A 27787-nucleotide genomic window follows, 5' to 3' on the forward strand; every position below is an offset into this window, starting at 1 on the left:
TTTACATTTACGGAGGGCACACTCATCTATTGCGTGGGGCATCCTGTGCACTCAAGCATATTTCACAATGTGAAAGGCAGAAAGTCAGGCACTTGGTCAAATTTTTGCCAGTCTAGAGGGCATTTTAAAAACACTTTTTCAACCATGGGGGCACCAGGCAGTCATCCCCTGAGTCTTCCAATAGGTCTGGATACACCCATGGGGACAGTATATTGCACCTATAACATTGGGGAATCCAGAAGGAGAGGTAATATAGAGGTTTGTCAACATATAGGCTACTTTGAACAATGAAAATACTTTGTACAATTGAACAAAAAGTCTCCTTGATTCTTTGTGTTTCAAGATAAAAAGGATGATAATATTCAGGTACTGCTCTGGAGCAAGGTATACCCTTCATATTTCCTGGCATAGTTGCCCATTCAAGAATGTCCCACAAGCAAAGACATACCATGATGCAGACAGACTGAACAATGTCAAGGCTTGGCTACAGTGAGTTTGCTTCCCTGTGTGTGATTCCAGCAGACTACATAGTCTAGGCCAGGGGTCACTAAATGGCGGACCGCGGTCCGAGTCCGGACCCAGGCGGCTCCCAATCCGGACCCGCACCTTTAGCCGATATATTACTAGCCAAAGGAATTAATTCATTTTGACACAACATTTCCATTTTAACCGGCACATTTATAGCCTTTACACTATTTATTATGTCTATGGTTTTCCTACAAGATGTGGTTTCTATCTTCTGTGTCCAATCCAAAGATCCAATCAGGAGCTTTAATAGCAATCACCATGACAACTCACTCACTCACTCAACGTTGGCCACAATCTCTGTGGGTCACGCAGGTTGTGTGTGTCATTCGCAACAACGCAGGCTAATTTGCTAACGGTAGCTAGCCTACCTGTTCTTCCTTAGCAAAAATAATGGCGTGACAAACCCCAGCGAAAAGTTGATTCCGAAAAATCGCAAATTGCAGAGAAAATGGACTGACAAGAACGCATTTGTGTTGCCGGTGGGGAGCACAAAACCAATGTGTTTAATCTGCAATGAGACGGTTGCCCTTGTCAAAAGTGATAGAGCTAACGTGAAACGTCACTAATAGACACTGAACAAAATTACCCCCAGAACTCTGGTCTATGGGAGAAAGATGCCCAGGGGCACAGGCACTGTGCCTAAACCTAAGACAATTTTGAATGGGAGTCAATGGGAGAGGTGGGCCAGAAAGATAAACCATGGTCTGTTCCAGACCCTCGACTGAATGGAAATTTGGTGAGTGGACCTTTTGAGTTTCTAATGGAGTACCCCTGGTCTAGGCCTACATACATAGACTGCAGTCTACTACCCTCCTTTCTACTATTATAGTCTGCTATATCTAGCAGCCCACCATCCTTTGTAGAAAATAATAGAAAGGAGAGTAGACTCTAATAGTATAGTCTCTCTCTTGTATATATATATAGTGCATATATATTAGTGCTGTCAGTTTAACGCGTTATTAACGGCGTTAACGCAAACCCAAATTAACGGCGTCAATTATTTTATTGCGCGATTAACGCTCTTTTTGGCCTAGCAAACTTTGTAGTTTTTTTTCACATGCTGTTGCAACAACTACCGACGTTAGAAAAACTACAACACCACACCGGATCTAGCTAGACCGGAAACAAAACAACAGGCACGCCAAACACTCGTTTGGCTTGCGAGCTGGCTAAAGAGTAGTAGCAGAGCCCGTTTACGGATATTAGACATTCTCTGGTAGTAGGCTAACGTTACGTTTTGAGTGGATGACGAGCGCGAGATGCCGAAATGGATGCCAATAAGATTCTGAATGGAAAGTTTGCTTTTAAAAAGTTGCCAAATGGTTCTATTGACAAGACCAGTGATCTGTGTGTTTTGTCGTTGTAAACTGAGCTATCATCGCAGCACGTCCAGTCTGAAATACCACTTGATGGCCAAGCACACAGCTGATGCGAATTCTCTGCCCCCTCGTCAAAGCCAGGCGATTGCAATGTTGTTTTCAATAAAAAAAATATTTGCACAAAGCAATCCGAACCACTTTTCTATGTAGATAAGAGCATAAAAATTTGAAAAAAGATTGGGACAAAAAGAAATCAGGGACATTTAGAATAGATAAAAATGTGCGATTAATTGTGATTAATCGCGAGTTAACTATGACATTAATGCGATTAATCGCGATTAAATATTTTAATTGTTTGACAGCACTTATATATATATATATATATATATATGATGTTAACGACATGTAAAGTTTTCAACCCAACGCATCAGCATGCATTGGCTAAGTAGCCCAACTTACGCTTTTCAAGTGGTACATCATATTCGACGTCGAACTATTGAATATAAACCATTGTTGGCAGAGTGTGCATTCAACATGTTTTGAGTCAACTGGTACTTTGATGAAATGCTTCCATATTAGATTTCTTTGCCATTTTGCATAAAGGATCACCAACTGTCGACAAAGTATGGTAAAGTTTGTAGTTGGGCTAACAGCTACAATTGTGCTCATGTGCCGTGTGCAAAAAACAAAACGGATAAACAAAAGGGAAAACAGTAACCTTTTTTTTTTATTATATATTTTTTACTTTATTTGACTTAAATAATATAATCTACAATTTATGTAGAACATGTTTTTAATTTAGCAATGGTGATTGAAGCGGAAATCAGATCTCACACTGCCATATAGCTGCATGACAAAAAAAACAAATCTTAGCCGACCAAGGGCATATCGACCCAACGTCGACCAGCCGACTGAGTGGGGACAGCCCTACGGTTTACCAGGTCAGACAAAGAAAATTCATACAGCTGAGCTACTGCCAGTGACAACGTTCTTAGTATCAGCTTGTTTCAAAGGGGGTTCTTTATTTATGAAAAGCAATACGAGTAAATGCTTAAAAGTATCACTAGAAGGGGAAACTTAAGGGGGTGATAGAATGATTATATAGGGTATTGCACACTGTTCCTTAAGGTCTCCGAACAGGGTATGCAACATTGGTTGGGATGAAAATGGCCCGGGTGCTGTTCTATGCGCCATAATGCAACTCTGTAAAATAGCCCTAGAATGAAACGAGAGGTTTTCTCCCTTTTATGGTATGCTGATGAATATTTAGATAAGCTGCGCGCTGATTGGTTGGTTTACAACGAGCAAAGCTGCGGCGCAAAGACGCAACATGGCCAACAGCACTCACTGAAACATCCATGGAGATGGTGGAGATACCATGGAGACATTAGGTGTTGAACCGTATACGTTTGAGCCTGAATCAGAACCCATAAATTGGATATGACTACTTTAGAGTTCCAAGTTTTGTCATTTAGCATTAACTTGTGTCATCCTGACACGTAACTGTCACTGTCTTAACCTCTGTAACCCGACGACACACTTCTGATCACTCCTTTATCCAATTTTTTGTCTCTCTCCCTCCAACCCCCACTATCTCCCCTCCCCTCGTAACTTTCCGCCGCCACCTCCGCTCTATCCCCCTCCCATTTTTCCTCCATTAAAATCATCCTCCCTCCCATTGACGACCACCAACACCCTGTTATCCACATTTACTGCATCACTCGACACTCTGTCCCGTCAACCAGGCCTGCGCGATTTTCTCCCCCATGCCCGTGGTTCACGGATGTTATTTGTGCCTTCTGGCAGCTGAGAGGCTGCCAGTCCAAAGACGGTCTGGACTAGGGATAGGCATAATTAATCGACGATCGATTATCGATCATTAAGAACTTCGTCGATTATTTGTTCATCGATAAAACTAATGCGTGTTCCGTTGCGTAGTGTGAGTCTTGAAGGAATGCAATGGATTTCTCTATGTGGCGAGATTTAAACATTTTACCAAACGAAGCCAATGTTTGGGAAGAAAAACGCCACAAGCCTACTCAGTTACCGGCGAGTTTCCATGTATTTCAAAAGTAAACATGAAGAGGTCACGGCGAAGTGTAGTGTGAGACCATTTTGACTTAAAAATTACTTTGTTCACTGCAAAGCTGAGTATAAATACAACTCCTCCACGACTCAAATGATGTACCACTTGTAGAACATACATCCGACCCTGGTTAGTGGCGGTGCATCCTGCTCTCTGTGTTATCACGGAGGAGCTGCGATGCACAACGAGCAGAGAAAATTACCCTAAGCATCTGCAAGTCCATCAATATGGATATGCTACCCTTAAGTATTATTGAGGGCGAAGGTTTAATGAAGCTTTGTTAATTAGCAGGAAAAAAAACGAGGGTCAGTTGTGTTTGAGCACCGGCTTCGAGCTGTCGGCTCCGCTTCTAGGAGTTACAGAAATAAAAAAAGTTACTCTTCTTGTAATACAGATATCAATGCGGAAACACAGTTTTTTCTATTTTCACTGCATTTTGATATAGCCTATAAAATAGTGAATATTAATATAAAAATATTAATGATTAATCGAAAATCGATCGTTAATTCTCCCAACGATCGATTAAGACAATTTAATTGAATGCCCATCCCTAGTCTGGACCTTGATAAGTATCACTCCCTCCTCAAATCCTTTTCAGCCCGCATAACTGATGCTAAAACCCACTACTTTCTGAACAAAATTAATTCTGCCTCAAACCCTCAAACTTTTCTCTACCTTCTCCACCCTTCTTAACCCCCCTCCCCCCAACCCCCCCGACAGCAGATGACTTCTCCTCCAAAAAGTTGCTGACAATAGCAGTCGGTTCCCTGAACCCACCTTTCCTACCCACTCACCCTCTATGACTGACCCAACTAAATGTCTAAACTCTTTCTCTCCCCTGTCAGAGGCAGAGATCTCTGACCTAATTTTCTCCCATTGCCCCACCTCCTGTCCCCTTGATCCAGTCCCCTCCCCTCTCATTCAAACCATCTCTCCGTCCATCATTCTTCTCCATGTCCTTAACTTCTCTTATTTCCGGCACTTTCCCCTCTGCCTTCAAACAGGCCAGAGTTAGTCCTCTACTCAAACAACCCTCACTTAACCCAGCCGTCCTCTAGAACTACAGACCGGTATCACTGCTACCCTTCTTTCCTAAAACAATTGAACGCACTGTATCTAACCAACTGTCTAACTTTCTCAGAACAACCTGCTTGACCCCAACCAATTGGGCTTCAAAACTGGCCACTCCACAGAAACCGCCCTCCTGTCAGTCACCACTGCCCTCCAGTCTGCCAGAGCGGCTTCGAGGTCATCCGTCATCCTTCTGCTGGACCTTTCTGCAGCATTTGGTACGGTTAACCATCAAATCCTGCTCGCCACTCTCTGAGATGGGCATCACTGGCACTGCACTTCAGTGGATCTCATCCTACTTGTCGGGAAGATCCTACCAAGTCTCCTGGGGAGGCAAAGTGTCAGGCCTCCACCAGCTCTCCACAGGGCCTACACAGGGCTCCGTCCTTGGACCCCTCCACTTTTCCCTGTACACCACCTCGCTTGAACCAATCATGACCTCCCATGTATTCTCCTTCCACTGCTATGCTGACATCACGCAGCTATACCGGTCATTCCCCCGACTGATCTGGGCATCTCATCTAGGATCGAGGCCTACCTCACAGACAGCTCCGTCTGGAGGACCAAGCACCTCCACCAGCTGAGCCTCGCCAAAACAGAACTCCCCATCATCCCGGCCAAACCCTACATCTCCCACCATCTCTCAATCACCCTGGGATCGGCGACGGTGACACCTTCATCCTCTGCCAGGAACCTTGGGGTGACCATGGATGACGAGCCCTCCCTCACAGCCCACATTGCTGCAGTCTCCCGGTCGAGTAGATTCACCCTCTACAACATTCGGAAGATCAGGAGATACCCATCTGAGCATTCCACCCAGCTGCCAGTCCAAGTACTTGTCCTCTCCAAGTTGGACTACTGCAACTCGCTGCTTGCTGGTCTCCCAGCATGCGCAACCCGCCCTCTCCAGAGGATTCAGAACGCGGCAGCCCGCCTGGTCTTCAATCTTCCCAGATGCTCCCATGTTACCCCACTCCTCATCTCCCTCCACTGGCTTCCCATCACGGCCCGTATCAGATTCAAGACCCTGGTACTGACCTTCCGAGCGGTGAACGCAACTGCACCCGACTACATGAAGTCTATGCTCCAGACCTCCAGCTGGTCTACGCTATTGGATATGGTCTTCTTCTGAAAACCGTCTGGTGGTCCCACCACTCAAGAGAGCCCGGTCCCAACACAAGTTCTTCTCTTGTCTGGCCCCCCAATGGTGGAATCAACTCCCCAGCTCCAGTCTCCCCACCTTCAAGAAAAGGCTCAAGACACACTTGTTCCGGAAGTACAACGGCACTTAGGAATGTTTGTCTGGACCTGATGTTTCCTCCAGGATCACAATAACTCTTATTGGGACTTGTTGCTCTTGATGGGTTAGTTGTAACTGACTTAACTATTGTACTTGGTGTGTAATATATTTTTGTTGCTTGCTTTTTTCCGCAGGTACACCCTTGCACTTTTTCGAGGTCTTATGGTTCTTCCCTTTGGGACTTCAGTGTTTCCCCTAGGATTTTTTTTTAGCAGTGGGGGCAGGTCTGTCCGACCCCCCACCCCCCCTCCCCTGAAATAAAGTTCTAAGCCTATATTTTGGAGTAGGTTAGTGTAATAGTGTAATAACAAATGTAATATTGCATATATTTTTGTCCTATTTTCCGTAAAGCAATACAGTTAGGCTACTTAAAGTATGTTCTAAATGTCAGAAATATGCTGCCAATTAATAATTGACGTAACCACTTATTGTAAATGGTCAGTAGCCTAGCCTATCGATCAAGGTACTCGAAAGCATGTACACCGTCGGCATCATTTGATCTTGATAGGCTAAGCATTCTTTAGCAAATAATAACAATATACCCACTATTAATTAAAACTACTTCAGCATAATAATGCACCTAAAATACAAACGTGAGCAAGGGCAGCAATCGCTATCGAATCAACAGGCATGCAATTATGCTAGCAGGGGAAGAATACAAACAACGAAAATCACCAGTTCACTTAAATTTGCAATAACTGTAGACTAATACAATAACAGGCGTTAATGAACTGAAAACATAAGTTATACGACTTACAGTTCTCAAGGACGCACACACGCAATCTCAACTGCGCTGTGAAGCGCGTCCTTGCTATTCTCCGACATGCACTCTAACAATCACTGCTGATAGACCTGTCTTGTACAGCCCTATTTCTGATACAGTGGCGGCAGAAATGTAGCCGTAGCGGGCCGCCACGACAAAATCAACATAGGGGAAACACTGGACTTATTTAGTTTTCACAATGTATGCATCATGTTTTGGTTACCCGCAATGTTTGGGGCCATCTCGTTGTGATGATCAGTACCCTATGCACTTTTGTAAAGCTCTCTTTTGGAAGTCGCTTTGGATAAAAGAGTCTGCTAAACGCATAAATGTAAGTGTAACCGAAGTGTGTTACACAAGGCTGTAAGATCGCCTATACTCGTGCATTGTTTGGTATTGTAGCGACAATGCTCTTGGCAACCAGAATGCCCCGAGGCAAGTTGAAAAACTACGAAGTTAAGGGCATTAGCTTAGTTAGATAAGCATTATTTGGAGTTGTGCTCGTTCTGTTTTGATACGTGTAATGCTAGATCTGTAGTTTAGATCATTTGAGTGTTCACCCTGATTGTGAATGTTGTCGGTTAGAAGGCTATCCAAGCTGTCCAATGAGATATTGTTCTTTGGTAAATAAACAGTCAGCCTATATTCCAGTGCGGCCTAGACTCCGATTTACAAACACAAAGCTCCCATTCTGGTGGGATGCGGCTTAGAAAATGCGGCCTATTTTCTGTAAAATACGGTATTGGCTTAATTGGAAATCGCCCGTTATACAGTGGCAGTTTCAAAATTGTGAGATTTGCATAGGAAAGAAGTGTCAGTGGGACTTTAAGGCTCTCTATGTCTATTTTACCCAACGAACACAAGGATGGACACAAGCACACCTCACAATTTACCCAGAAATTGTACCCTCTCTAATGCTGGATTGACCCCATAACTAAATAAGTCACAAATTAAAGGATTTATTGATTGATTTTATAGGGTATTTCACACCTTAGGGTATGTAACATTGGTTTGGCTGAAAATGGCCTGGGTGCTGTTCTATGCGCCTTGATGCACCCTGTGCAAACAAACACATATTTATCTCAGAAGGGTGTTACAACTTTTAGTAGTTATTATTGTTTTTATAGATTTGCTTTGAATTCCCGCAAAGATTGCAGCTTGTGTTTGAATTGCACTATTGCTTATGTGTTAAATTGTATTGTAGTTACATTCTTCTATTTGTATTATTATGATTATATATCGTTTATTTTGTAGTTTTTATTATTATTATTATTTTACTTTATTTTTTTATTTTATTTTATTGGGAAACCACAAAGACTGTGCGAGAGTGTGTTTTGTTATATGTTTGAAAACTGCAAGTGGCAGCTAGGGTCTAAGTCGGATTAGAGAGACCTCAGAGAGTGTGGCTTGTTTGGGTTGTTATATGTTTGGAAACTGCATGAGGCAGCTCGGATCTAAGACAGATTCGAAAGATAGCAGATAGGTGCGGCTCGTATGGTTGGTTTGTTATGTTTTAGATCTATTACTTTTATCACTTGTATTATTGTTTTTGTTGATTTTATGTAAAGCACCTTGAACTGCAATTATTGTATGAAATGTGCTGTATATATAGTCTTACTGTGAAATAAACCTCATTTTATACTAGGGCTTTCTCCCTTTTATGGTACGCTCATGCAGGGGCAGATTTACCCATTAGGCAAAGTAGGCAACTGCCCGGGGCCCCCAGCTGCCAGGGGGCCCCCTTGTAAGACTCCATAAAAGTACTATATGATCAATAATAACTATAATAATAATTATACAAATCAATTAAAAGTCAAAACCTTCCCCAAAGGTATCAACAAAGTACCAACAGAGCGTTTATTCTATTTGTGTCAATGCAGGCTTCCCCTCCCACCCCATTCTACTGTGTACTATTCCATCGATTGCAGCAAAGCACGTCATTTCAGTTGGTTAATATGAGACAGTAGAAGAGTGAAGTGAATGTAAAAAACAATTTGCTAAATGAAACGTAACTCCCCGAGTGGAGCACAAAAGAGAAAGACAAAGACGAGAGTAAACAGGTAGTTGCCAAACTGAAACTACTGAAGGAAACATTTTTCTCCACTGGTATCCAATGATGCGGCAGCTAGCACAAGTGCTGCTCAGTGAAGTTTTGCTAGCAACAGCAGCTACTGTAGGCTAGCTTGCAAAGACGCAACATAGCCAAACATGCATTCGGAATTCTAGATTATAGGTTATATATTCGAATGAAACAGTCAGGAAAATGAAATAACGAAATAAGCCACCTCCCGGAATGAGTCTCTGCAGGTTGGCAACTGTTATCAACAAAAATCATAGCCTTCTTATAATTTTCTAAACTGTCTTTGGTGAAATGGTTCCAGCAAATTACTAATTGAGTGTCGAACTTCACAGGCCCGCCGAGTGTTTAGTTCCATGGGAAGACTATGGAAGTGTCAGCATTCCCTGTACTGCCTGGAACACTGCATTTACGACTGTAGTTCATTTTCAATATCCTTGAAAAACTTCAAAACTGTCTTCTTTATTATTCCTGTGGAAGCACACAGAGCCGTGCGCAGCTAAACTAGTGTCTGAGATCTATGTTTCGGGGTACAGACCAGAGCCAAAAAGCTATTTAGAAACCGACCATTTGTGAGATTTGCATAGAAAACAGGTGTCAATGGACTTTGAGGTTCACTGTATGTCCATTCTACCCACTGAACTGTCGTTATTCAACTTTGACAAGGTAAACTCGGTTTTGCAGTCAATGACCCCTTTAAACGAGACATTAAATATATAAATGTTACATTTATATAATGTTACATAAACAATAAAATAAATGAATGTGTGCAATATTTAGTTAATTTATTAGTTTACTTTTTAATGCACACATTCATTTATTTTATCATACACACACACACAAAATGCTAAATCTGTACATTTCATCCATCAAAAGTCAGGGGTTAAAGCATAGTGTAATACAATGTTGTTCCACACTTGTAGGTTTTGTACTGCATATGTTGAAATGACAAATAAAACAAGCTTGAACTTGTGTGCCAACTTTGTGTAGACTGTATGTCTGTACTACACAACACAAGCATGCACAGAAACGACAGCCGTGCATTTGTATAGCTTCCGTAGCAAAACAGTTGTTAGGCTATGTTAGCACAGTTGCAACGCCAAGCTAATCTTCTTGTAATGGATTATACAGTAATGGATTATACAGTTTGTATCACTCAGTGAGCATTGCATTTGCCCCCTTCTCAATAAAGTAGTTACATGGCTACTGTAACAAGCAACAAGTTTGACTACATCACAGTAAGAAAAAGGAGGTCCCTTTAACCAAATGTCTACACTTGTCTCATGAATTAGTCTAAATCACCAGTCCAAAAAAAAGCTAGATGTTGCGACATGTTGTGGTTATGCCAGTAGCCTTGCTAATATTCTCTTATCTTCAAGAAAAAGGAACCGTAAGGAGCCAAAAATGAGGTGGCAATGGCTGTGGAGCTCAACTTTTGTTGTAACTGTCAGCAAAATAGAAATCTTAGTAACATGAAACAAGTTGCCTCAAAAGCCTAACATCAACAAATGGAATTTGAAAATATAGCTGCAAGCAGAAATGGTCCCACAGATGATGTGTCCCCCCCAGTTCAAGTTTTTCACAAATGATCATTGTAGAGATAAATCCATCACGAGGACATTATAAAGGGATGCTCTTTCTTTCTCTTCTTCCTGGCCACTTTTAAGGGCACTAAATGTTGATGATCCTAGCCAACTCCTTCAGCCGAGTAACAGCCTGGGAATGGCCCCTCACCAGAAGATCAACGGAGGACTGTCGGTTCTTACTTTTGAGAGTTGGTTTGTTCTACTTGCCACAAGCTGTGTATGCCTTGGTAACCTTCCTAATAAAATCCATGTCAGTAGGAGATGTCTTTAAGACTGCAAGGAAAGCTCGGCTTCCCTTAAAACAGGGGTACTCAGATCGAAACTCAAAAGGTCCACTCACCAAATTTCTGTTCAGTCCAGGGTCTGGAACAGACCATGGTTTATTTTTCTGGCCCTTACCTCTCCCATTGACTACCATTCAAAATTGACTTAGGTTTAGGAGGGAACAGTGTCCGTGCCCCTGGGCATCTTTCTCCCATAGACCAGAGTTCTGGGGGTAATTTTGTTCAAAGTGTCCATGCTTTGTGTCATAGGGACATTTCACGTTAGCTCTACCACTTCTGACAAGGGCAACCGTCTCATTGCAGATTAAACACATCGGTTTTGTGCTCCCCACCAGCAACACTTATGCGTACTTGTCAGTCCTTTCTGTCTGAAATTTCGCTGGGTTTTGTCACGCAATGATTTTTGCTAAGGAAGAAACAGGTAGGCTAGCTAAAATTAGCAAATCGATTAGCCTGCGTTGTTTGCGAATGACACACACAACCTGCGTTACCTACAGATGTTGCGGCCAACGTTGAGTGAGTGAGTTGTCATGGTGATTACAGTTATTACAGCTCCTGATTGGAGCTTTAGATTGGACACGGAAGATATAAAGCACATCTATTAGGAAAAAAATATAGGCTATAGCACAAAATCACACACCGATGAATTGCATCTAGGTATTGTGGTCCGGATAGGAGTCCGTTTATTGAGTACCCACCGCAGACAGTAAAAAATATGCAGCAAGAAGAAACACTAGTGGTTCACACTTGCGTGCATAGGCTACTGCTGATTTGCTTATTTCCTATTTACTTGTTTGGTGGAGGCAATCCAGAATTACTGTTGGTGCAATTATAGGCCCCGTCCACACTAGCCCGGGTATATTTAGAAACGCATACATATGTCTGCGTTTGCCTCCCGTCCACACTAATACGGCGTGTACGGACACTGAAAACTGAGCTTTTCGAATATGCTCCCCTAGCCGGAGACATTTGAAAACACCGGGTTCGCGTAGTAGTGTGGACGGGGTCCACGGAGCTTTTTAGATACGATGACGTTCAGTTGCCATGGCAGTGGGGGTAGCTTGCAATCTATAGCTATAATGTCAAGATTTGTACATGGAAGGTGAAATAAATATGCTGCTCCATCTCTAGAATTGATTTACCAGTTTAGCTAGTGTACTTCAGACACAAGTATTATTACTTAATACATACGCGTTACTCCTACGCAGGCGAGCGTTGTACTCGGTGTGCCTGAACGATAGGGGGACAAGGCAGAGAAGACGATTTAAACCAAACAGAGGCGATTCTGGGTGAGACCTGGTTGAACAGCTAGCTGGTGGGACAATTTTACAACACCAAATAGTATTGCCTGAGGAGTTTGTAAACAGAGCTGTGTGGCAGGAGGGAGGGTAACCATGACAAGGATTGTCATGTTCCCGTGTTAGTTTGGACGGCAAACATTTGGAAAACGATATGAAAACGCTAGTGTGGACGGAGATCGTTTTCAATTCAAATACGAGTATTTGTATTTACCCGGGCTAGTGTGGACGGGGCCATAATCAGACCCCCCCCCCCCCGGATCTGCACGATTCACGCAGGTCACCCAAACTGACGTGAAAAAAGCGAGAGGCGCCGAAAAGCGCGCTGTTTGCATCCCTGATTATAGGTTCTTGAGCATTTTTTTGTCACCCATGACCAATAAGGCATGTATCCAGACCTGGCCTGACGGGGTCCATTATTGGTGAATGTGACATCTTTGAGGCGTGGTCAAAGGCACCACGTATGGTTGATCGGACCCATGCTTACCACCACAAATGTATTATCGATTTTAATTGTATTTTTTTCCGTTTAACATTGCAAAATAAATATTTGATTGTAAAACTGCGCCGCTCATGTTCTCTCTCCCTCACTACAATGGACCGTCCATGCACGCTCTGAATCAATGTGCAGGAAGAACGGCTTTTCCAAAAAATCGTCAGGAGAATCTGGAGTTGACGAACGGCTAGTATCATAATTCTCTGCACAAATGTGTCCTAAACTGATATATTCAAGTTTAATATTATAATATTCATAGTTAAATACATGAGACAAATATAACAATACGAGTCCAATATAACATTTATTTTACATAAAGCGCAAAAAAAAAAATGATGCTCAAATTACTGCAAAACATTGCATTACTTGTTGATGTCCCTATCTATACACATCTAACCAATCCCAGGATACATTTTTCCAACATCTGGCTCTGCCCTTGCCTACCACCACAATATAATCACATTCTGTAGGAAACACTGCAGAATGTTTTCCTAATAGATCGGGTCAGCCCCCCTTGTCAGAAAGCCTTAGAGCAGGGTTTCCCAAAGTGTGGTGCGCGCGAGCTGCCTCTAGGCGGTGCGCGAGAGTTAAAATGTAATGGTGGTCTACTGGTGTAATAATTGGTTATAAAAATGAATTATAAAAATTCCCGTTGTAAGACAATTAAAAACTTACAATTTAATAATCCTCAAATGGAATCCTTTTTTTTATGAATATCAGCCGTTATGTTTAACTTTATCGTTATGTGATTCGGATTAATGTTACCGCTGTTATTCATTGTAAATGACGTGAATGTTGCAGTTACCCCTTTGTTCGGTTCGTGTTTACACTGCAACATTTAACCGCTGATTAAATATTTTAAACAAACTCCACGCGCCTGCAAACTGTTCCATTATTGGTCCGATTTTAATGCGCTGTTTAGGCGCTGTTGCTTTTATTAATTTTTTAGGTGTGTGTGTGCGTGTGAGTGTGGGGGGGTACGTGAACCCGGTCGGGATGTAGAAGGGGGTGCGTGGCCTAAAAAGTTTGGGAACCGCTGCCTTAGAGGTGTCTGTGTGTGGCTCCAAGGTTGCGCAAGTGTAAAAAGCCTTTGGAGTCAGTGAGCAGTTGGCGTACGGATTGTGGAGGAAGAGAGACACTAGCAGAGTGCACTAGCATTTAACCGAGCATGCATATTTCAAATATAAAATGTTACAACTTGCATTCAACCATCTCAGATTTGTTTACTAAACTTTGTCAAGAGTTTTCATAGGAACTAGTGGTTGAATCAGAGTTGGATTATGACTGGCGGATGTGGAAAGCATTATTTAGCAATAAATTATATTTCCCTTCAATTTCATAGTTTTTGGAAATATAAGATGGCCATGGAACATGGTAACATACTGTAGTGTCCTCTGTGTGTGGCATAGATCAAGTTTATAGGTCAATGTGGTATTGATGTATGGACACATTAAATATTTAACAGTTGTCAATTCACCAATGTATTAATAATTCTGCCATATTTTATTCCTTATTGCCAAATACCAAATAAGACAAGCATCTTACACATCTCTCAAGTTTCAAGTCAATCAGACAAATGGTTCATGAGAAGAGTTTTTGTATGTTGTGTTTAAAGTCCAAGATGGCAGCCGTTATGGGTACCAATTGCTGTTTTGCAAGGCAGGTATACCAATTTTCTGGTATTTTAGACTTTACGTGGCCTGAAGCACGACCTATAGACAAGTGTGGGTCCCTTGCAGTGTGGGAGTAGGCATGGCCTGTAGTATCAATGTGCACATTATGAAACCGTTTTACCGTTGGGATCTTGAGTTATTGGGCACTTTAGGGAGAGAAAAGCCTAATAAGAATACTAACGATTACAATAGACTAACTCCTGACAGAATAATCCCAATAATTAGAACATAAACAATAGGTTTCCTCCTACCAGAGGAATCTAACAATAAAATAAGTTTCCTTTTGACAGAAGAATCCTAATAAGTACGTTAGCTAACGTTGGGCTCCATGGAAATAACATCACATTCATCCAAATATCAATGCTAGGGTCAAGTCAAAACAACTCTAGCTTCAAGTAGAGCCCGACCAATAAAGGATTTTTAATGCCGATATGATACAAATATTTGGTGATTTAAAAATCCGATATAATCAGATTTCAACCAATTTGATTACGTTTAGTCAACCCTCAACATCCATATCTTGCAAGTAATAAGGAACAAACCTTTAAGAGTGTGAATGACTTGGTGCATGTGAGCAGCTGAAAATCCATCTCCTGTTCACTGCTTCCAGGGTTGCACTGGTAGAAGTCTGGCTCCCTGTGAGTCAGTGAGTATAGGACAACCAGGAAACACCCATTCTCTGACATCACTCTGCAAGAGAAGAAATAAAGTTGAAATAGGTTTTCAGAAATGCTCACAAAATAGTATCATGTTCACCGAAAGCAGGGCTTGACATCAACCTTTTGAGGCACTAGTCCTTTGGACAAGTACATTAACGTTTCACTTGTCCATGCACACAAGTCAATTGTCCAGGTAAAGATTAATAATTTTACAGGGTTTTTATATATATATATATATATATATATATATATATATATATATATATATATATATATATATATATATATATATATATATATATATATATATATATATATATATATATATATATATATATATATATTCATTTTTGTTCTCCTTTTTTCTGATTAATGTATTTATTCCCAGGTGTTTTGCATCCCCCCCCATAACTATAGACTTGTACAATAACAGGCTTAAATGAACTGACAACATAAGTTATACTATATATCATCATTCCAGTTTAAGAATACCAATGGAGGCTGCGTTGGGAATTGTTTATCAAACGTTTGTCAGCATTTTGAGTGGAAATCACTTGCACTTGTATTCTTGCACGTTGGGCTGGCCCTCGCAGCGGAACGATAGTTTAGTGGCCACTCTGTCCATTCGCGCACCTCACAGTTGCGTATTGATCAGACAAGACACACTTATCAACTCGATTACTATTGATCAAAACAGAACGAGGGTTCGGCTGTAATCTACTTGAAACATACTATTGAGAACATATTCGCTGACATGCATTGCACGCTTTCATCGGTGACTTTTTTTTGCCTTTGGCGCTCGGGATTTGTCATTGGCACACGGCTTTGGCACACGCCAAAATTCTCTATGCAGGGAAAAAATGGGAAAAAATGGTGTGTTGACGTTTCTAGCTAGCTAGCATTGGCAGCTGTGTACCTAGCAAGCATTTGTATTGGTTAAATGTATGTAGTTAAATATCAGTTAATATTCAACTTTAAAGTAGGCTATACACTTTTTTTAAAGGCCTGCCAACTCTCACGCATTGGCCGTGAGACACGCAATTCAACCAGTTCACACACTCACGCCAAACCTTGTATTTTTAACGCTGAGAAAGCAACGGCAGTGTTTCCCACAGACTAATTTGTGGTGGTGCACCACAGAATCAACAACGGCCGCCACATATTGCATTTCATTATACAGGGTTCTTGCAGGTTTCAGTTAGTAAAATTTAAGACATTTTAAGACCATAAAGATTGAAAATTAAGACCTACACAACTTATTACCCCAAAAATATTTAAATCAAAAGACATTCTGAAAAAAACATGTAAGTTCTACGAATGGAATTCATAAAAAAAAGCATAAATGTAATTTACAGATAAAGCAATCACTTTAGTAACTGAATTGAATATTTTTGGGGCAAAGTTTGCAGTGAGACTCGTACCTGGAGCTGGGTACTGCTTGTAACCAACAGCGGAAATCGCTGTGATCTAGCAATAGGTGCGTTCGACTTCATGCAGCGCCGGCGTCGTCTGCAGCCGGCTACAGCGCTGCATGAAGTCGATGCATGTCGAACGCAACTCATGTCTCGTTGAAAGTAAACTTTCCCATTCTCCACACATAGCCGAATTTTTACAAACTCTGAGGAAGCGCAGACGTATTTTGCATGCAGATATTGCAGTTATCACGGCATGCGTTTCTGGAAATTAACGAGGGTAAAACCTTTTTAAGACCTGACTAAATGAAATTTAAGACCTCGGATGAAAATACGGACGTTTTTAAGACGTTTTAAGGCCTTAAATTTAAAGTTCAGAATTTAAGACTTTTTAAGACCCCGCGGGAACCCTGATATAATTGTCTTTTTTTACACTTCAGCTGTTCAGCTGCATTTTCTTTCCCTGCTCTCTGTCACTCACGTGTCTTTCTCACATACACACACACAATCACAACGTCAGTACACATTAGCAACGATGCATACCGTTCTCGTAAGACAAACAGCTATATCAGCATCAGCAGGGCTGCCAACTTCCAACTTTGTGTTTTGCTAATGCGGAATTTGGTCAAACAAAATCGGTAAAATAGACGTAATGAGTGGAACATAACATGAAGTAACATGGCATCTTTATTTGTTTGAGTTTTAACTTGTCCAGTGGGGCAAGTAAATTTCTCTTCCATTTGCCCTACAAAAAAATAAACAAAGATTAAAGAGCTTTCCAAAAGGCAAACCATCTCTGCTGCACTCCATCATTTATAATTATAGAAGGGATGGGCAAGAGTATTCGAGTACCTGAACATGACAACGACGATCGATCATAAAAACAATGATGGTGTGAGTTTCTTCTTTCTTGTTTTATGAAGCAGGTTTGACGGGAATTTTTTCTCGCTTCCGGGCTTCCCTTGGTAACCCTTGTGTTTCACGTCATAATGCTGTGAATTGGGTGCAATTCCCTTAGGTAAAGACTGCAAAAATGCAGACAGACGAAAAGGGTGCATAACGGGCTCAAAATGTCTGCACGGATATAGGGGGCTATTTATAGACAAGTCCGTTGTCCTGTGTGTGAGTGTGTCAGAGAGAGAGAGAAGTGCAAGGTGCTGGGCGAATCAATGTGCAGCTCTATAATGTTTTTTTGCCATGTTAAACAGTAAAAACTAAAAATTAGCAATTTGTGGCGGTCAATTTTTTATGAATCAATGTTCATTCCAGGGAAACACTGGAAATAGTGATAGGCTAAATTAGCTAAATGAAGGCATAACATGCAGTGTTTCCCACAGATTAGAAAGCATTTTGTGGCGGGGTTAGTTACACAGAACTTTTTTTCTATAAAATATTAGGGCTGTCACGCGATTAAAATATTTAATCACAGCCAAGGGGGTCTCCGTAGCTCTCAGAAATTATAATGGATAGTTAGAAAATTCAGGAGGTGCACGTCAAGCTCTCCGAGGCTCTCAGAGGGCGTTCCACAGAGACGAGGGCGTTCCCATGTGTCAGTTTTTCGAAAAACGCAGAAGCATATATCGGCCTATAGCGTCGTTGCTAACGTGTGCCGACAGACAGAGAGCAGGGAAATGAAATGCAGCTGAACGAATACGCTGCGCGTTTTAAACAGCGTTAAAAGCTATTGGAACTCTTGGAGCTCTTGGAAGTCGCTTTGGATAAAAGCGTCTGCTAAATGAATAAATGTAAATGTCATGTAATGTAACTACTGATGTTAGAAAAACAACAACACCACACAGGATCTAGCTAGACCGGAAACAAAAACAGGCACGCAGCACACACTTGTTTGGGCTTGAGAGGCTGCTAAAGAGTAGTAGGCTAACATTACGTTTTGAGTGGATGGCGAGTGCAAGACGCCGAAATGGATGCCAATAAGATTCTGAACGAAAAGTTTACTTTTAAAAAGTTGCCAAATGGTTACATCGACAAGACCAGTGTTGGGGTACTCAAAAAAAGTAAGATTACACATTACTAGTTACTTTTTAAGTAATGCTTTACTTTACTAGATTACTTACAGCTGAAAGTAACTAGTTACACTACTTTTGGATTACTCCGTAACATCACCTGAGATGGACTTGCCAAATAACGATACATGTACCATATACGTGCCCAAGTCAACTCAAATTCTTATTATGAGGACAGATCTCTTATGCTTTTTAATACCACAAAGCTGACAAAAAAAGTTGTTAACATCAACCTAAAAGTTGTCAAGCATAACAAGGCTACAGTACTGGCAGCAAGCAAAATGTCTCAAAATAAAATAATGCTTAAAACTGTAAATGGCAACATTTCCTCTAGTATCTATGCTGCTACAAGCCTGTTTATCTCTGCTTTGGTAACCTGCTGTTGAAAGTCAAGTTGTGGCAGCTTGGCTGGTGTCGGCAACGGCAAACTTTTATCGGCGTCAGCGTCACTCAGGGACCGGGGATCTTTAGATACTAGTCTTGAGTTAGCATGTTGCCGTTGAAGATGCTTTGACAGATGTGAGGTTGTGTTTGCGGCGGTGGAGAGATGTTTTTGCCGTGGGCACAATGTACAGTTAAGTTTTTGTCCTTTCGAGCAACTAATACGAAGTCATGTGCATAGGCTACCTCCATCCATCAAAAGTCGTCCTAAGAGGCTCTGCCGTTCTTGTTTAGCCTTCCGAACTCTGGGGCTAAGTCAAGTGACGAGTGTTACGCAAACACACATACTGTGAAAGGAAGTTAGATATGTTGCTTTTTTTCTCCTCCCGATATGCAGATCTCAGTAACGCAAGTAACGCAATACATTTTTGTATTAGTAACTGTAATGCGATTACGCAAGTTATCAACAGTAATGCGTTACATTACTGCGGTACAGACACATTTTTACTTTTTAACCCATTACCCCCAACACTGGACAAGACCAAAGTGATCTGTGTGTTTTGTCGTTGTGAACTGAGCTATCATCGCAGCACGTCCAGTCTGAAATACTACTTGATGAACAAGCACACAGCTGATGCAAATTCTCCACCCCCTCGTCAAAGCCAGACGATTGCAACGTTGTTTTCAATAAATAAAAACATTTGCACTGAGACAAAGCAATCAGATCCACTTTTCTATATTGATAAGAGCATTAAAATGAGAAAAAAAAATTATGGTACAAAGAAATCAAGGGACATTTAGAAGTGATAAAAATGTGCAATTAATCGCAAGTTAATTATGACAAATGCGATTAAATATTATAATCGTTTGACAGCATTTATTTATATAATGAAAAATCCCTAGTCCTCTTCAATATGGTAAACCATTCAGGTGTATGATTTGATATGAAAAATCATGTAAATATGAATATGCATATTAATATCATATTCTAGCATCAAATTGAATTTTCAGAATTTTGGCTCAGGCTGGAAAACTTTAAATGGGATTTTAACAAAGTTAATACTATTAACAGATTCATGTTTCACTCACCTATCCTTGAAGGAGAAGCTGAACAGGTATTTTAGACACCACGCCCACACTTGGGGGTTGGAGACGTGTGTGACTCCACTTAGCCATCTGTTAAGGTATTTACAACAATCTTTAAACAATCACTGCAGTCGTCTCAGAACTTTTAATTACACCCTTGTTTTGCTTGATAGACTTGTATGCAATTTAATCAACTATAAATAACAAATATCCCCACTGCATTTAGATAAAATATTACACAATACTCACACTCCTACTAATGGAAGAGTGTAGGCCTTAGGGTCAGACTCAAACACGAGGAGCAGTTTGCGGGTTTGATCCATTGTCAAAAAACTGAGCATTGAAGATATAATTGTATGGTTATTCACTTTAAAGTGCTACACATATTTAAGATAACCACTGATACAGCAAGTCACAACATTGAAACTGAAGAGACGCAACAGCTCAGCTGTTGATCAAAAGCATGTCTGACTATTTTAAAACATCATAGTTATCAGCACTTCACTAGAATGTCTTCATACCCTCGCCTGTGGTTCACACTGTTCAACGGCTGAGCCAAGATAGACAGCGCCGTCAAGTTCCTGGCCAGGGCCGTGGGGATAATGGGGATGGGTTTGATCGGAAAAGTGTTGATTGTGTTGGCAACAGTGACTGCAGCCCAGCGCAGAACAAAGTCCAGGCTGTCAGTGTGCTGGGAGCCACAAAGGTGAGCTCTGAGAATGAGCATTTTGGCGAGATCCATTGGCTCACGACTGCAGCAATAGTGGCGTAACATCTATGGAAGGGTAAAGAGTACCAATCCATTGCCAATCCTGATTACAAAAGACAAGTCATTACTAACCCAAGTGCCCCCCACCCCACCAGAGCTTAAATACTTCAGTGTCCTTCTGTAAGGTTGCAGATTTGAAGACCTTTCCATAATTGTCTGTCGGCATTGTTCAAGAGCAATCATTCACTTACTCATTTTTTATTGTACATTTTGATAAGTTCTTTTTTTTGCCTGAATTACTAAATCTCCAATGCAGGGTTTCGCGCAGAAAATCTGTTAGTTAAGGTGGTAGGGTGGGGTTTGACGTCAGACCGGGAAGGTCTACTTGGTGCAGACTAATGCGTTTTGCAGAGAAGGGAGACTGGCGTTTTGGAATGGAAGGGAGAAAACAGGATAGAGTAACGGATTTCGCTATTTTTTTTATTTTTTTTGATGACAACAACATTAAGGCGACAGGCGTGTTGCTTAGGCAGCCGCCTTAACAGAAAAATGCTGCGGGAAACCCTGCAATGTGTATGTTTTTCCTAAATAAAAACTTTTGTTTAACAAGAAGTGGACATGCGACACCATGAAGCCTAGGTCTAAGCAAACTTCTCAAGGAGCACATGCGTACACAAATACATTTAGGAGCACAGTGAAAATTGTTACTTATTTTACTCTGTGTGTATACTACGAGTGCGTGCGTGTAGTAAGGGATACATTTGTGGAATTTGGAAAGCCATATGTGCCAAAACCTGTAATTTAGCCTTTGCATTAGGACACACTTAAGTCTTAAGACAAAATTTCCCCCATAACATGGTCTTAAGACATTTAGACCACCTATGCTATGCATCATGCTATGTGTGCTTGGTTGGCGTTAATATAGCCATCCCCTTGTTTACCTAGTGTCTGCATTGGGCTGTGCGTAGGCCTACGTTGTGATTATTTGGACATTTCATTAACACAAAATTACAATTAGAAGCCACAAATGCTTTTTTTTTTTTTTTTTACAGTTTTGATTTTCTTGCATATAGTGTAAAAGAAACCACTCAATATAATAAACATGTTTATGATCACTAAATACTCAATTTGTTCTTGTTTACCTAAGCTTCCAGTTGAGTTGTGGATGCGTCATGCAATTTGATTTGCTTCGGTTTTTCCCTAGTCTATCTATGCTACTGCGGTGGTACTAGCTGTAATGTTTTGTATGTAGGCTGTGTTTGTCTGTACACAGTACGATCCTATCCCCCCTCTTCATTAAGTAGTTCAGCAGATTCGGGGTGCTGTTTGCCCTGACGGGGCTTATTTTCCCAATAATGACCGGCGTTCTATACATTATCCCTTACTTATGATGTCATCGAGTCACACCATCCCTCTACACCTCCATGCCCCTACAACTACTTCCTGCTACCCCATTTCCACCCCAGGAAAACATGTATAGATCTACCCCTGGTCAGGACTGTACTTGAATGTACAATGTTTGCCACATCAATTCAACAATTTCACGAGGTCCTCAAATTCAATTCAAAACCTTAAACATGGTCAACATCAGTTTGTTAGATTTCATTAAGAGCTCATTTATCAGCTGTGTACAGCATGACATTACAACATGGCTGTATTAATGCATGCAATGAAAAGCAGTCCAACATCAACAGTTAAGGTCAGAAAACTAGTTTAGGCATTTATTTAACCATCACTTAGATCAGGGGTGTCAAACCTTGGTCCTCGAAGGGCCGTTGGCCTGCATGTTTCCCTGCTCCAACACACCAGATTCAATTAAATGTGTTGTTATAACAACCATTCATTCGAATAAGGTGACCTGGATCAGGGAAACATCTAAAACATGCAAGACGGCAGCCCTTGAGGAACAGGGTTTGACACCCCTGACTTAGCTGGATATTACCTTGAAAGACATTTTGTCTTCAGCAGCACGGAATTCATTGTCAGCAGAAAACAGTTCTCGGGTTCCAAAAATACAGGGGACCAGAATGTCACCAGGCAAATGAGCAGTGGGGATCTTGACAGAAGTATCAAGCTCTTCCCGACCCAGGTCGAAACGGTCTAGAGCAACAGTTACACCCTCCTCATCTTTGACAAGACAAGTGAGCAGATTAAAAGTTTAAATGTTAATGACGATGTTTTACTCAAACATGAAATATTAAGAATAAACAAACCTTCACGTCTTAGAAACTTATAATGATCTTGGTGAATATTGTGAATAAATGTCTTGTAACTAAATCTAGTGATGAAAAATGTATAATTCTTAGTCTACAATCTCAGGCATTGTTTAATACTCACCAGCATCTACAACTATATTACCCAGTAAGAAACAGGTAAACTGTGGCTTGTTACCCTGCCGGGCATGACGGTGAGCCAAGCGAAGCACTTTCTCAGATAAAAGTAGTCTGGGGTTTCTGTTGAATACCAAACAGGTTTAACTTAATAAAAAGGCTACCGTTCATTTGGTCACTTCTCTTTATGACATGGATGATCAAAAATACCTGTAATTGGAGAGGTGGAGGTTAAAAGCATCCCCATTAGGTGTAGGGTCCCAAAGAGCTATTTTGGACTTGGGGTAGGTGAGGAGAATTACATCATTTTCCGCATATCTGTGGAAAATCAGAAACTGTCATAACCTGGAAAACCTTATTTCAAATCCATACATATAGTTAGCTCACTTGGTAAAAAAATAAAATAATATCGAACACACCTAGCCATTTTCAGACCATTCGATTCGTAAACATTCTCCGATCCGTTTTATGGTAGTCTGGTCCACAGAGATTTATTGGAACACGTATGTTGGAAGTTTCGTCAGCAGGAAGAATGCTTCTGTCAAACAAAAAAAGTTTCAACAAAATATGCTTGCTACTTTCAGTTAGCTAGACCTGCTTGAACAGGTAAGACTAGACAGCATGCTAGCAACAATTAAACATCATCGCATGTTGGTCTGCTATACTGAGTATGATTACGCAGACGTTGGCCATGGTCTGTGCTGTACGGCCTTCCGACTTACACACGCTGCTAGACAGCACACTGGCGCTACCTGCACGGCGTTCTTACCGTAGATACACACTACTTTAAAATGTCCCAGTTTAAGTATCCAATAAGGCTGTCAGGAAGTCTTATTCTCATTTTGACAATTAGCCATGGGAAATCTCTTTTCGTCCATCGACCACTTAAAATACAAATTGTCAAGTTTGACGCTGCACCAGACAAACTACACACACGGTTTGACGGTCTGTACGTTTATATATCAAAGTAGGAGGCTAAAAGTTTGTATACGTGCAACATACGTATAAGAATCATTTTCTTTCGTTGCAGCAGTAAATTGTTTACAGATAAAGAAATTGTTAACGGGAGTCTGGAAGGTGGGAGAGTTTGAATGGTCGATAATGGATCTTTCCATTAGCTCTAACTTCCAATTACCTGTTCTAGCTACTTGAGAGCTACTGTCTGATATTATAAGCGTGTACATAGTTCTCGACTTGGCAGTAACGCTGCCAAAGATAGACCCTTTTCTCTGGGTAACTAATAACTTAAGCAAATGCTGTTATTGTCTGGTGTATTGATTGTAGTGAAATATCTATAATCCATCTGCCATACCTCCAATTACCGTACCTAGTACACCAACGTTGAATCCATCTGCTTAAAACACACCAGACGAACTTTCCCTTGTATCAGTCAAATGTGATTGCGCGGTTTGGAAGTAGCAACGGCGGGATCCAATCAACGACTGCATCTTTTTCTTCTTCTTCTCTGATGTTTTACGGCAGTTTGCATCCACGTAGTTGCATTACTGCCACCCACAGGTTTTATTCTCCCTCGGTCCATTGGTTTCAAATCCGTATGTCCAAGCCCCCACTACATCAGAATCAGAATAGTTTTTTATTGCCATGTAAGTTAACACAAACACAGAATGTACTGTGGCAGAAAGGTGAATACAATGAACATATACGGATATTAATTATAAATACAAAAGTAGCTCCAAAAAGCAGAACGTATAAATACAATTTAAAAGTCCAGCTCTAAATAGCTTAACATCTTATTTAAGCAAATCAAGACTTGCATGTCCAGTTACTAATGTCACATTAAATAATGTATTTAAACTCAACCTTGTGCGTTGCTGTCTTCAATGCCACAGCCTAAACTTTAGGTAAAAAAGAAAGTTTCCCTTTTCCGGAGCATTCAAACCCATTCAAATCCACTCATTGAAGTTTGTCGAGCAACAGCAGCTAACTTGCTCGTAGCAAACTTCTTTTGATTTAGCCATTTCCACCTAAATAAATGTCAATCTTAAGCTTTTAAGCTTGGGGGCATATTTTCAGTTAGCAGATGGTACTGTTTGAATCGCGATTCCATCTGAAATACTACCGGTGACAACGTTGTTACAGTAGCTTGTTTCAAAGGGGGTTCTTAATGAATTATGTAATATGAGTAGGCTAAATGCTTGAAAATTGTCAATAGAAGAGAAAAACTTAAGGGGACGGACCCACCTGCAACTGACGCCAGCGAGCACACCCTACAATTTCCCCAGAAATTCTACCCTCTCTTGTTTCACAATGTTTTCTTTTTTATATTATCAATCTAAATTAATGCACTGACTAATAAAGTAAATTGTTAAAAACTCAAACAGCACATTGTCAAGAGTCTTCATATGAAATTGGGATTTAATAAGAGTATAAGAGCATAATAAGAGTGTAAAGCAATATTTCAGCGTTGGCAAAAAAAATATTTCCATTAAATTGCCTTTGCACATGGTAACATTTTGTAATGCCTTCTGCGTGTATGGAACAGATCAAGTCCCTAAGTCAGGGGTCTCAAACTGCTGGACCCAGGCAGGGTCGGACTGGCCATCGGGAGAGTCGCAAGATTTCCTGAACGGCCAGTCAAACGGCCGCGGCATAATGCAATTTATTTTATTTAATAATAATAATACACAGCCGTGGGCCAGTCTGCGGTTCAAAGTCCCGGGCCGTTTTTCAGTCCCAGTCCAGACCTGCGCCCGGGCCATTTCCGGCCCATCTTCCCGCGGTCCGCTACATGATGCCAAAAATATAATGTAATCCAGCCTGCAAAAATATATTTTTTAATTTCAGATAATTACTTTTTACTAGTGGTCCCATACCAATTTAAACTCCCCATTAATAAGCACTTGAAATAAAACAACATACTATTTAAAATAATTTATGTTTAGTTTGACGCAAAGTCATGGCAAATATCAAAGTACACCACAAATAGGCCGGCAGTTCGGATGAGAGAGCAGGTACACGTGGGACGTTATTAGTTGTTGACCGCAAACAAAGATGTTTCTTAATAGGAAAGCATTGCTGTATTTTTGGGGTAGGTTATTGGAAATTCCTGATATGCAAGAAAAAACTTGCTGTTTTAAAGGAATATAATCTCAAGCGTCATTAATTGACTAAACACGGAGAGCAGTATGAGAACTAGGGAGTACTAGGGACACGAGAGGAGATACGAGTAACGCAGATACGGAAAGGACTCACGTCTCAGCAAGTCTTTTCATAAGGCCAAGAAGGATGGTGATGCTGCAGTTGAAGCTATTATGTGATGAATGAGTTAATTGATAAAATGTATAGAAACTGCTGGGTAGGCTATATTCTTTTGACGAAGTATGTAAGTATGACGAAAATATGTAAGTAATCGGGAAAAACTTTTTTTTTTATTATAGTATATTTCTTATAGTACCGAACTGTGAAGTGGCCCTTCTACGAGATGACAATACCATCAGTGGCCCCAAGCTGAATTGAGTTTGAGAACCCTGCCCCAGGTCAATGTGGCATTGATTTATGGACACCTGCAACAGGTGTAAATTAATCTTTAGTCAAATATACCCGCTATATTGTATTACATTCCTTTTAGCTAAATGTCTAATTGAAAGACATGTATACTACATACACATACCACGTTTCCAGTGAATTGGAGCTATGGTTCATGAAGAGAAGATTTTTTGTTTTGGACACATTTTCATTTTGAAGAAAAATTCAAGATGGCGGCAGTTATGGGATCTTGAGGATTTTTGTTCCCCCTGACAAAAAAGGCCGGTATACCAATTATTGAGGCCTCCATTTTGGAGTTATGTGGCAGAGGGGCAATCCCATAGATTTTGGGCGTGGCCTGTGGAGCCACATATGGGCTTATGTGGGCCATTGGGGTTGTGGTAGTTACTTCTTCCCAGCAGTATGTGCCAAATTTGAAAAGGTTTTATGCATGAGATCTTGAGTTATTGGGCACTTGAGCTACTAGAATAATAATAATAAAACTAACAATAACAATAGGTTTCCTTGAAACGGAGGAATCCTAATAATAATAATAATAAAATGAACAATAAGAAACCTATTTTATGGATGTAAGCCAAGACAATCAGTCTATTTTTTGACAATCCGATATGCTATTATTCTAGTATTATACTATTATTCTTTATGGTAGGCTAGTAGGCAATTCGTAAAGCAACACTGACATAAGAGGTTGCATTGGCTAAAGTTGTTTGGATGTGGGTTGTTTTATAACAAGGAGGCAAAGTTGAGCATTACAATGCAGACATGACAATGATTGTCACCAGTCTGGCGCACCTACAAGAGAAATTTACTGAATAAATGCCAGGTATAGCCTATCGGAGACAGTTGCGGTCTTTCCATGAGCCCACCTGCTTCGTTGACCAACCAGCCGGCAAGTCACTTGTGCTAGCCGCAGGAGCAGCTAACCCTCAGCACCTGCTGCGTCTTTGGAGCACTCGGCCTCATTTAAACTTTGTTCTTCTGGGGAATCACTGGGTTGGAGATGATCTTCTGTTCTGGTAGTGAGTGGGCACTGTGATAGCTGCAACAGCATTGTCATTCGGTGCCTCTTCATCTCTGAGTGCCACCTTTTTGGATGTAAACCTAAAGCATGTGAATGATACACTCTGGTTAGCTTTGGCTTGCTAGCTATCCTTTTTGCTGGCAAAAGGAACACACGGAGTATACAAATAGTTAGATT

General features: G+C 40.9%; 1 protein-coding gene across 6 annotated transcripts in view; it reads right to left on the reverse strand.

Annotated features, from left to right (window-relative positions):
- The window catches only part of stil (STIL centriolar assembly protein), a 71858-nt gene extending 47274 nt beyond the window's left edge, over positions 1-24584 (reverse strand). The window contains exons 1-9 of one of the 6 annotated variants that reach the window (XM_084692653.1): positions 24410-24584; positions 23502-23617; positions 23293-23400; positions 23090-23205; positions 22695-22879; positions 20565-20818; positions 20293-20376; positions 20047-20133; positions 15024-15171 (exon numbers count right to left, since the gene is read on the reverse strand). In XM_084692653.1, the coding sequence (XP_084548779.1) occupies positions 15024-15171; positions 20047-20133; positions 20293-20376; positions 20565-20818; positions 22695-22879; positions 23090-23205; positions 23293-23400; positions 23502-23509 (990 nt within the window). In that variant the 5' untranslated portion in view covers positions 23510-23617; positions 24410-24584. Of the gene's footprint in view, positions 1-15023; positions 15172-20046; positions 20134-20292; positions 20377-20564; positions 20856-22694; positions 22880-23089; positions 23206-23292; positions 23401-23501; positions 23621-24394 lie in introns of those variants that run through there. The other 5 variants (XM_084692651.1, XM_084692650.1, XM_084692655.1 and 2 more) reach the window with 5 other exon arrangements.
- Positions 24585-27787: the final 3203 nt, after the last annotated feature.

This window comes from Hypomesus nipponensis, chromosome 26 (genome assembly GCF_054491055.1).
Source record: "Hypomesus nipponensis isolate SF chromosome 26, ASM5449105v1, whole genome shotgun sequence".
Taxonomy (NCBI): Eukaryota; Metazoa; Chordata; class Actinopteri; order Osmeriformes; family Osmeridae; genus Hypomesus; species Hypomesus nipponensis.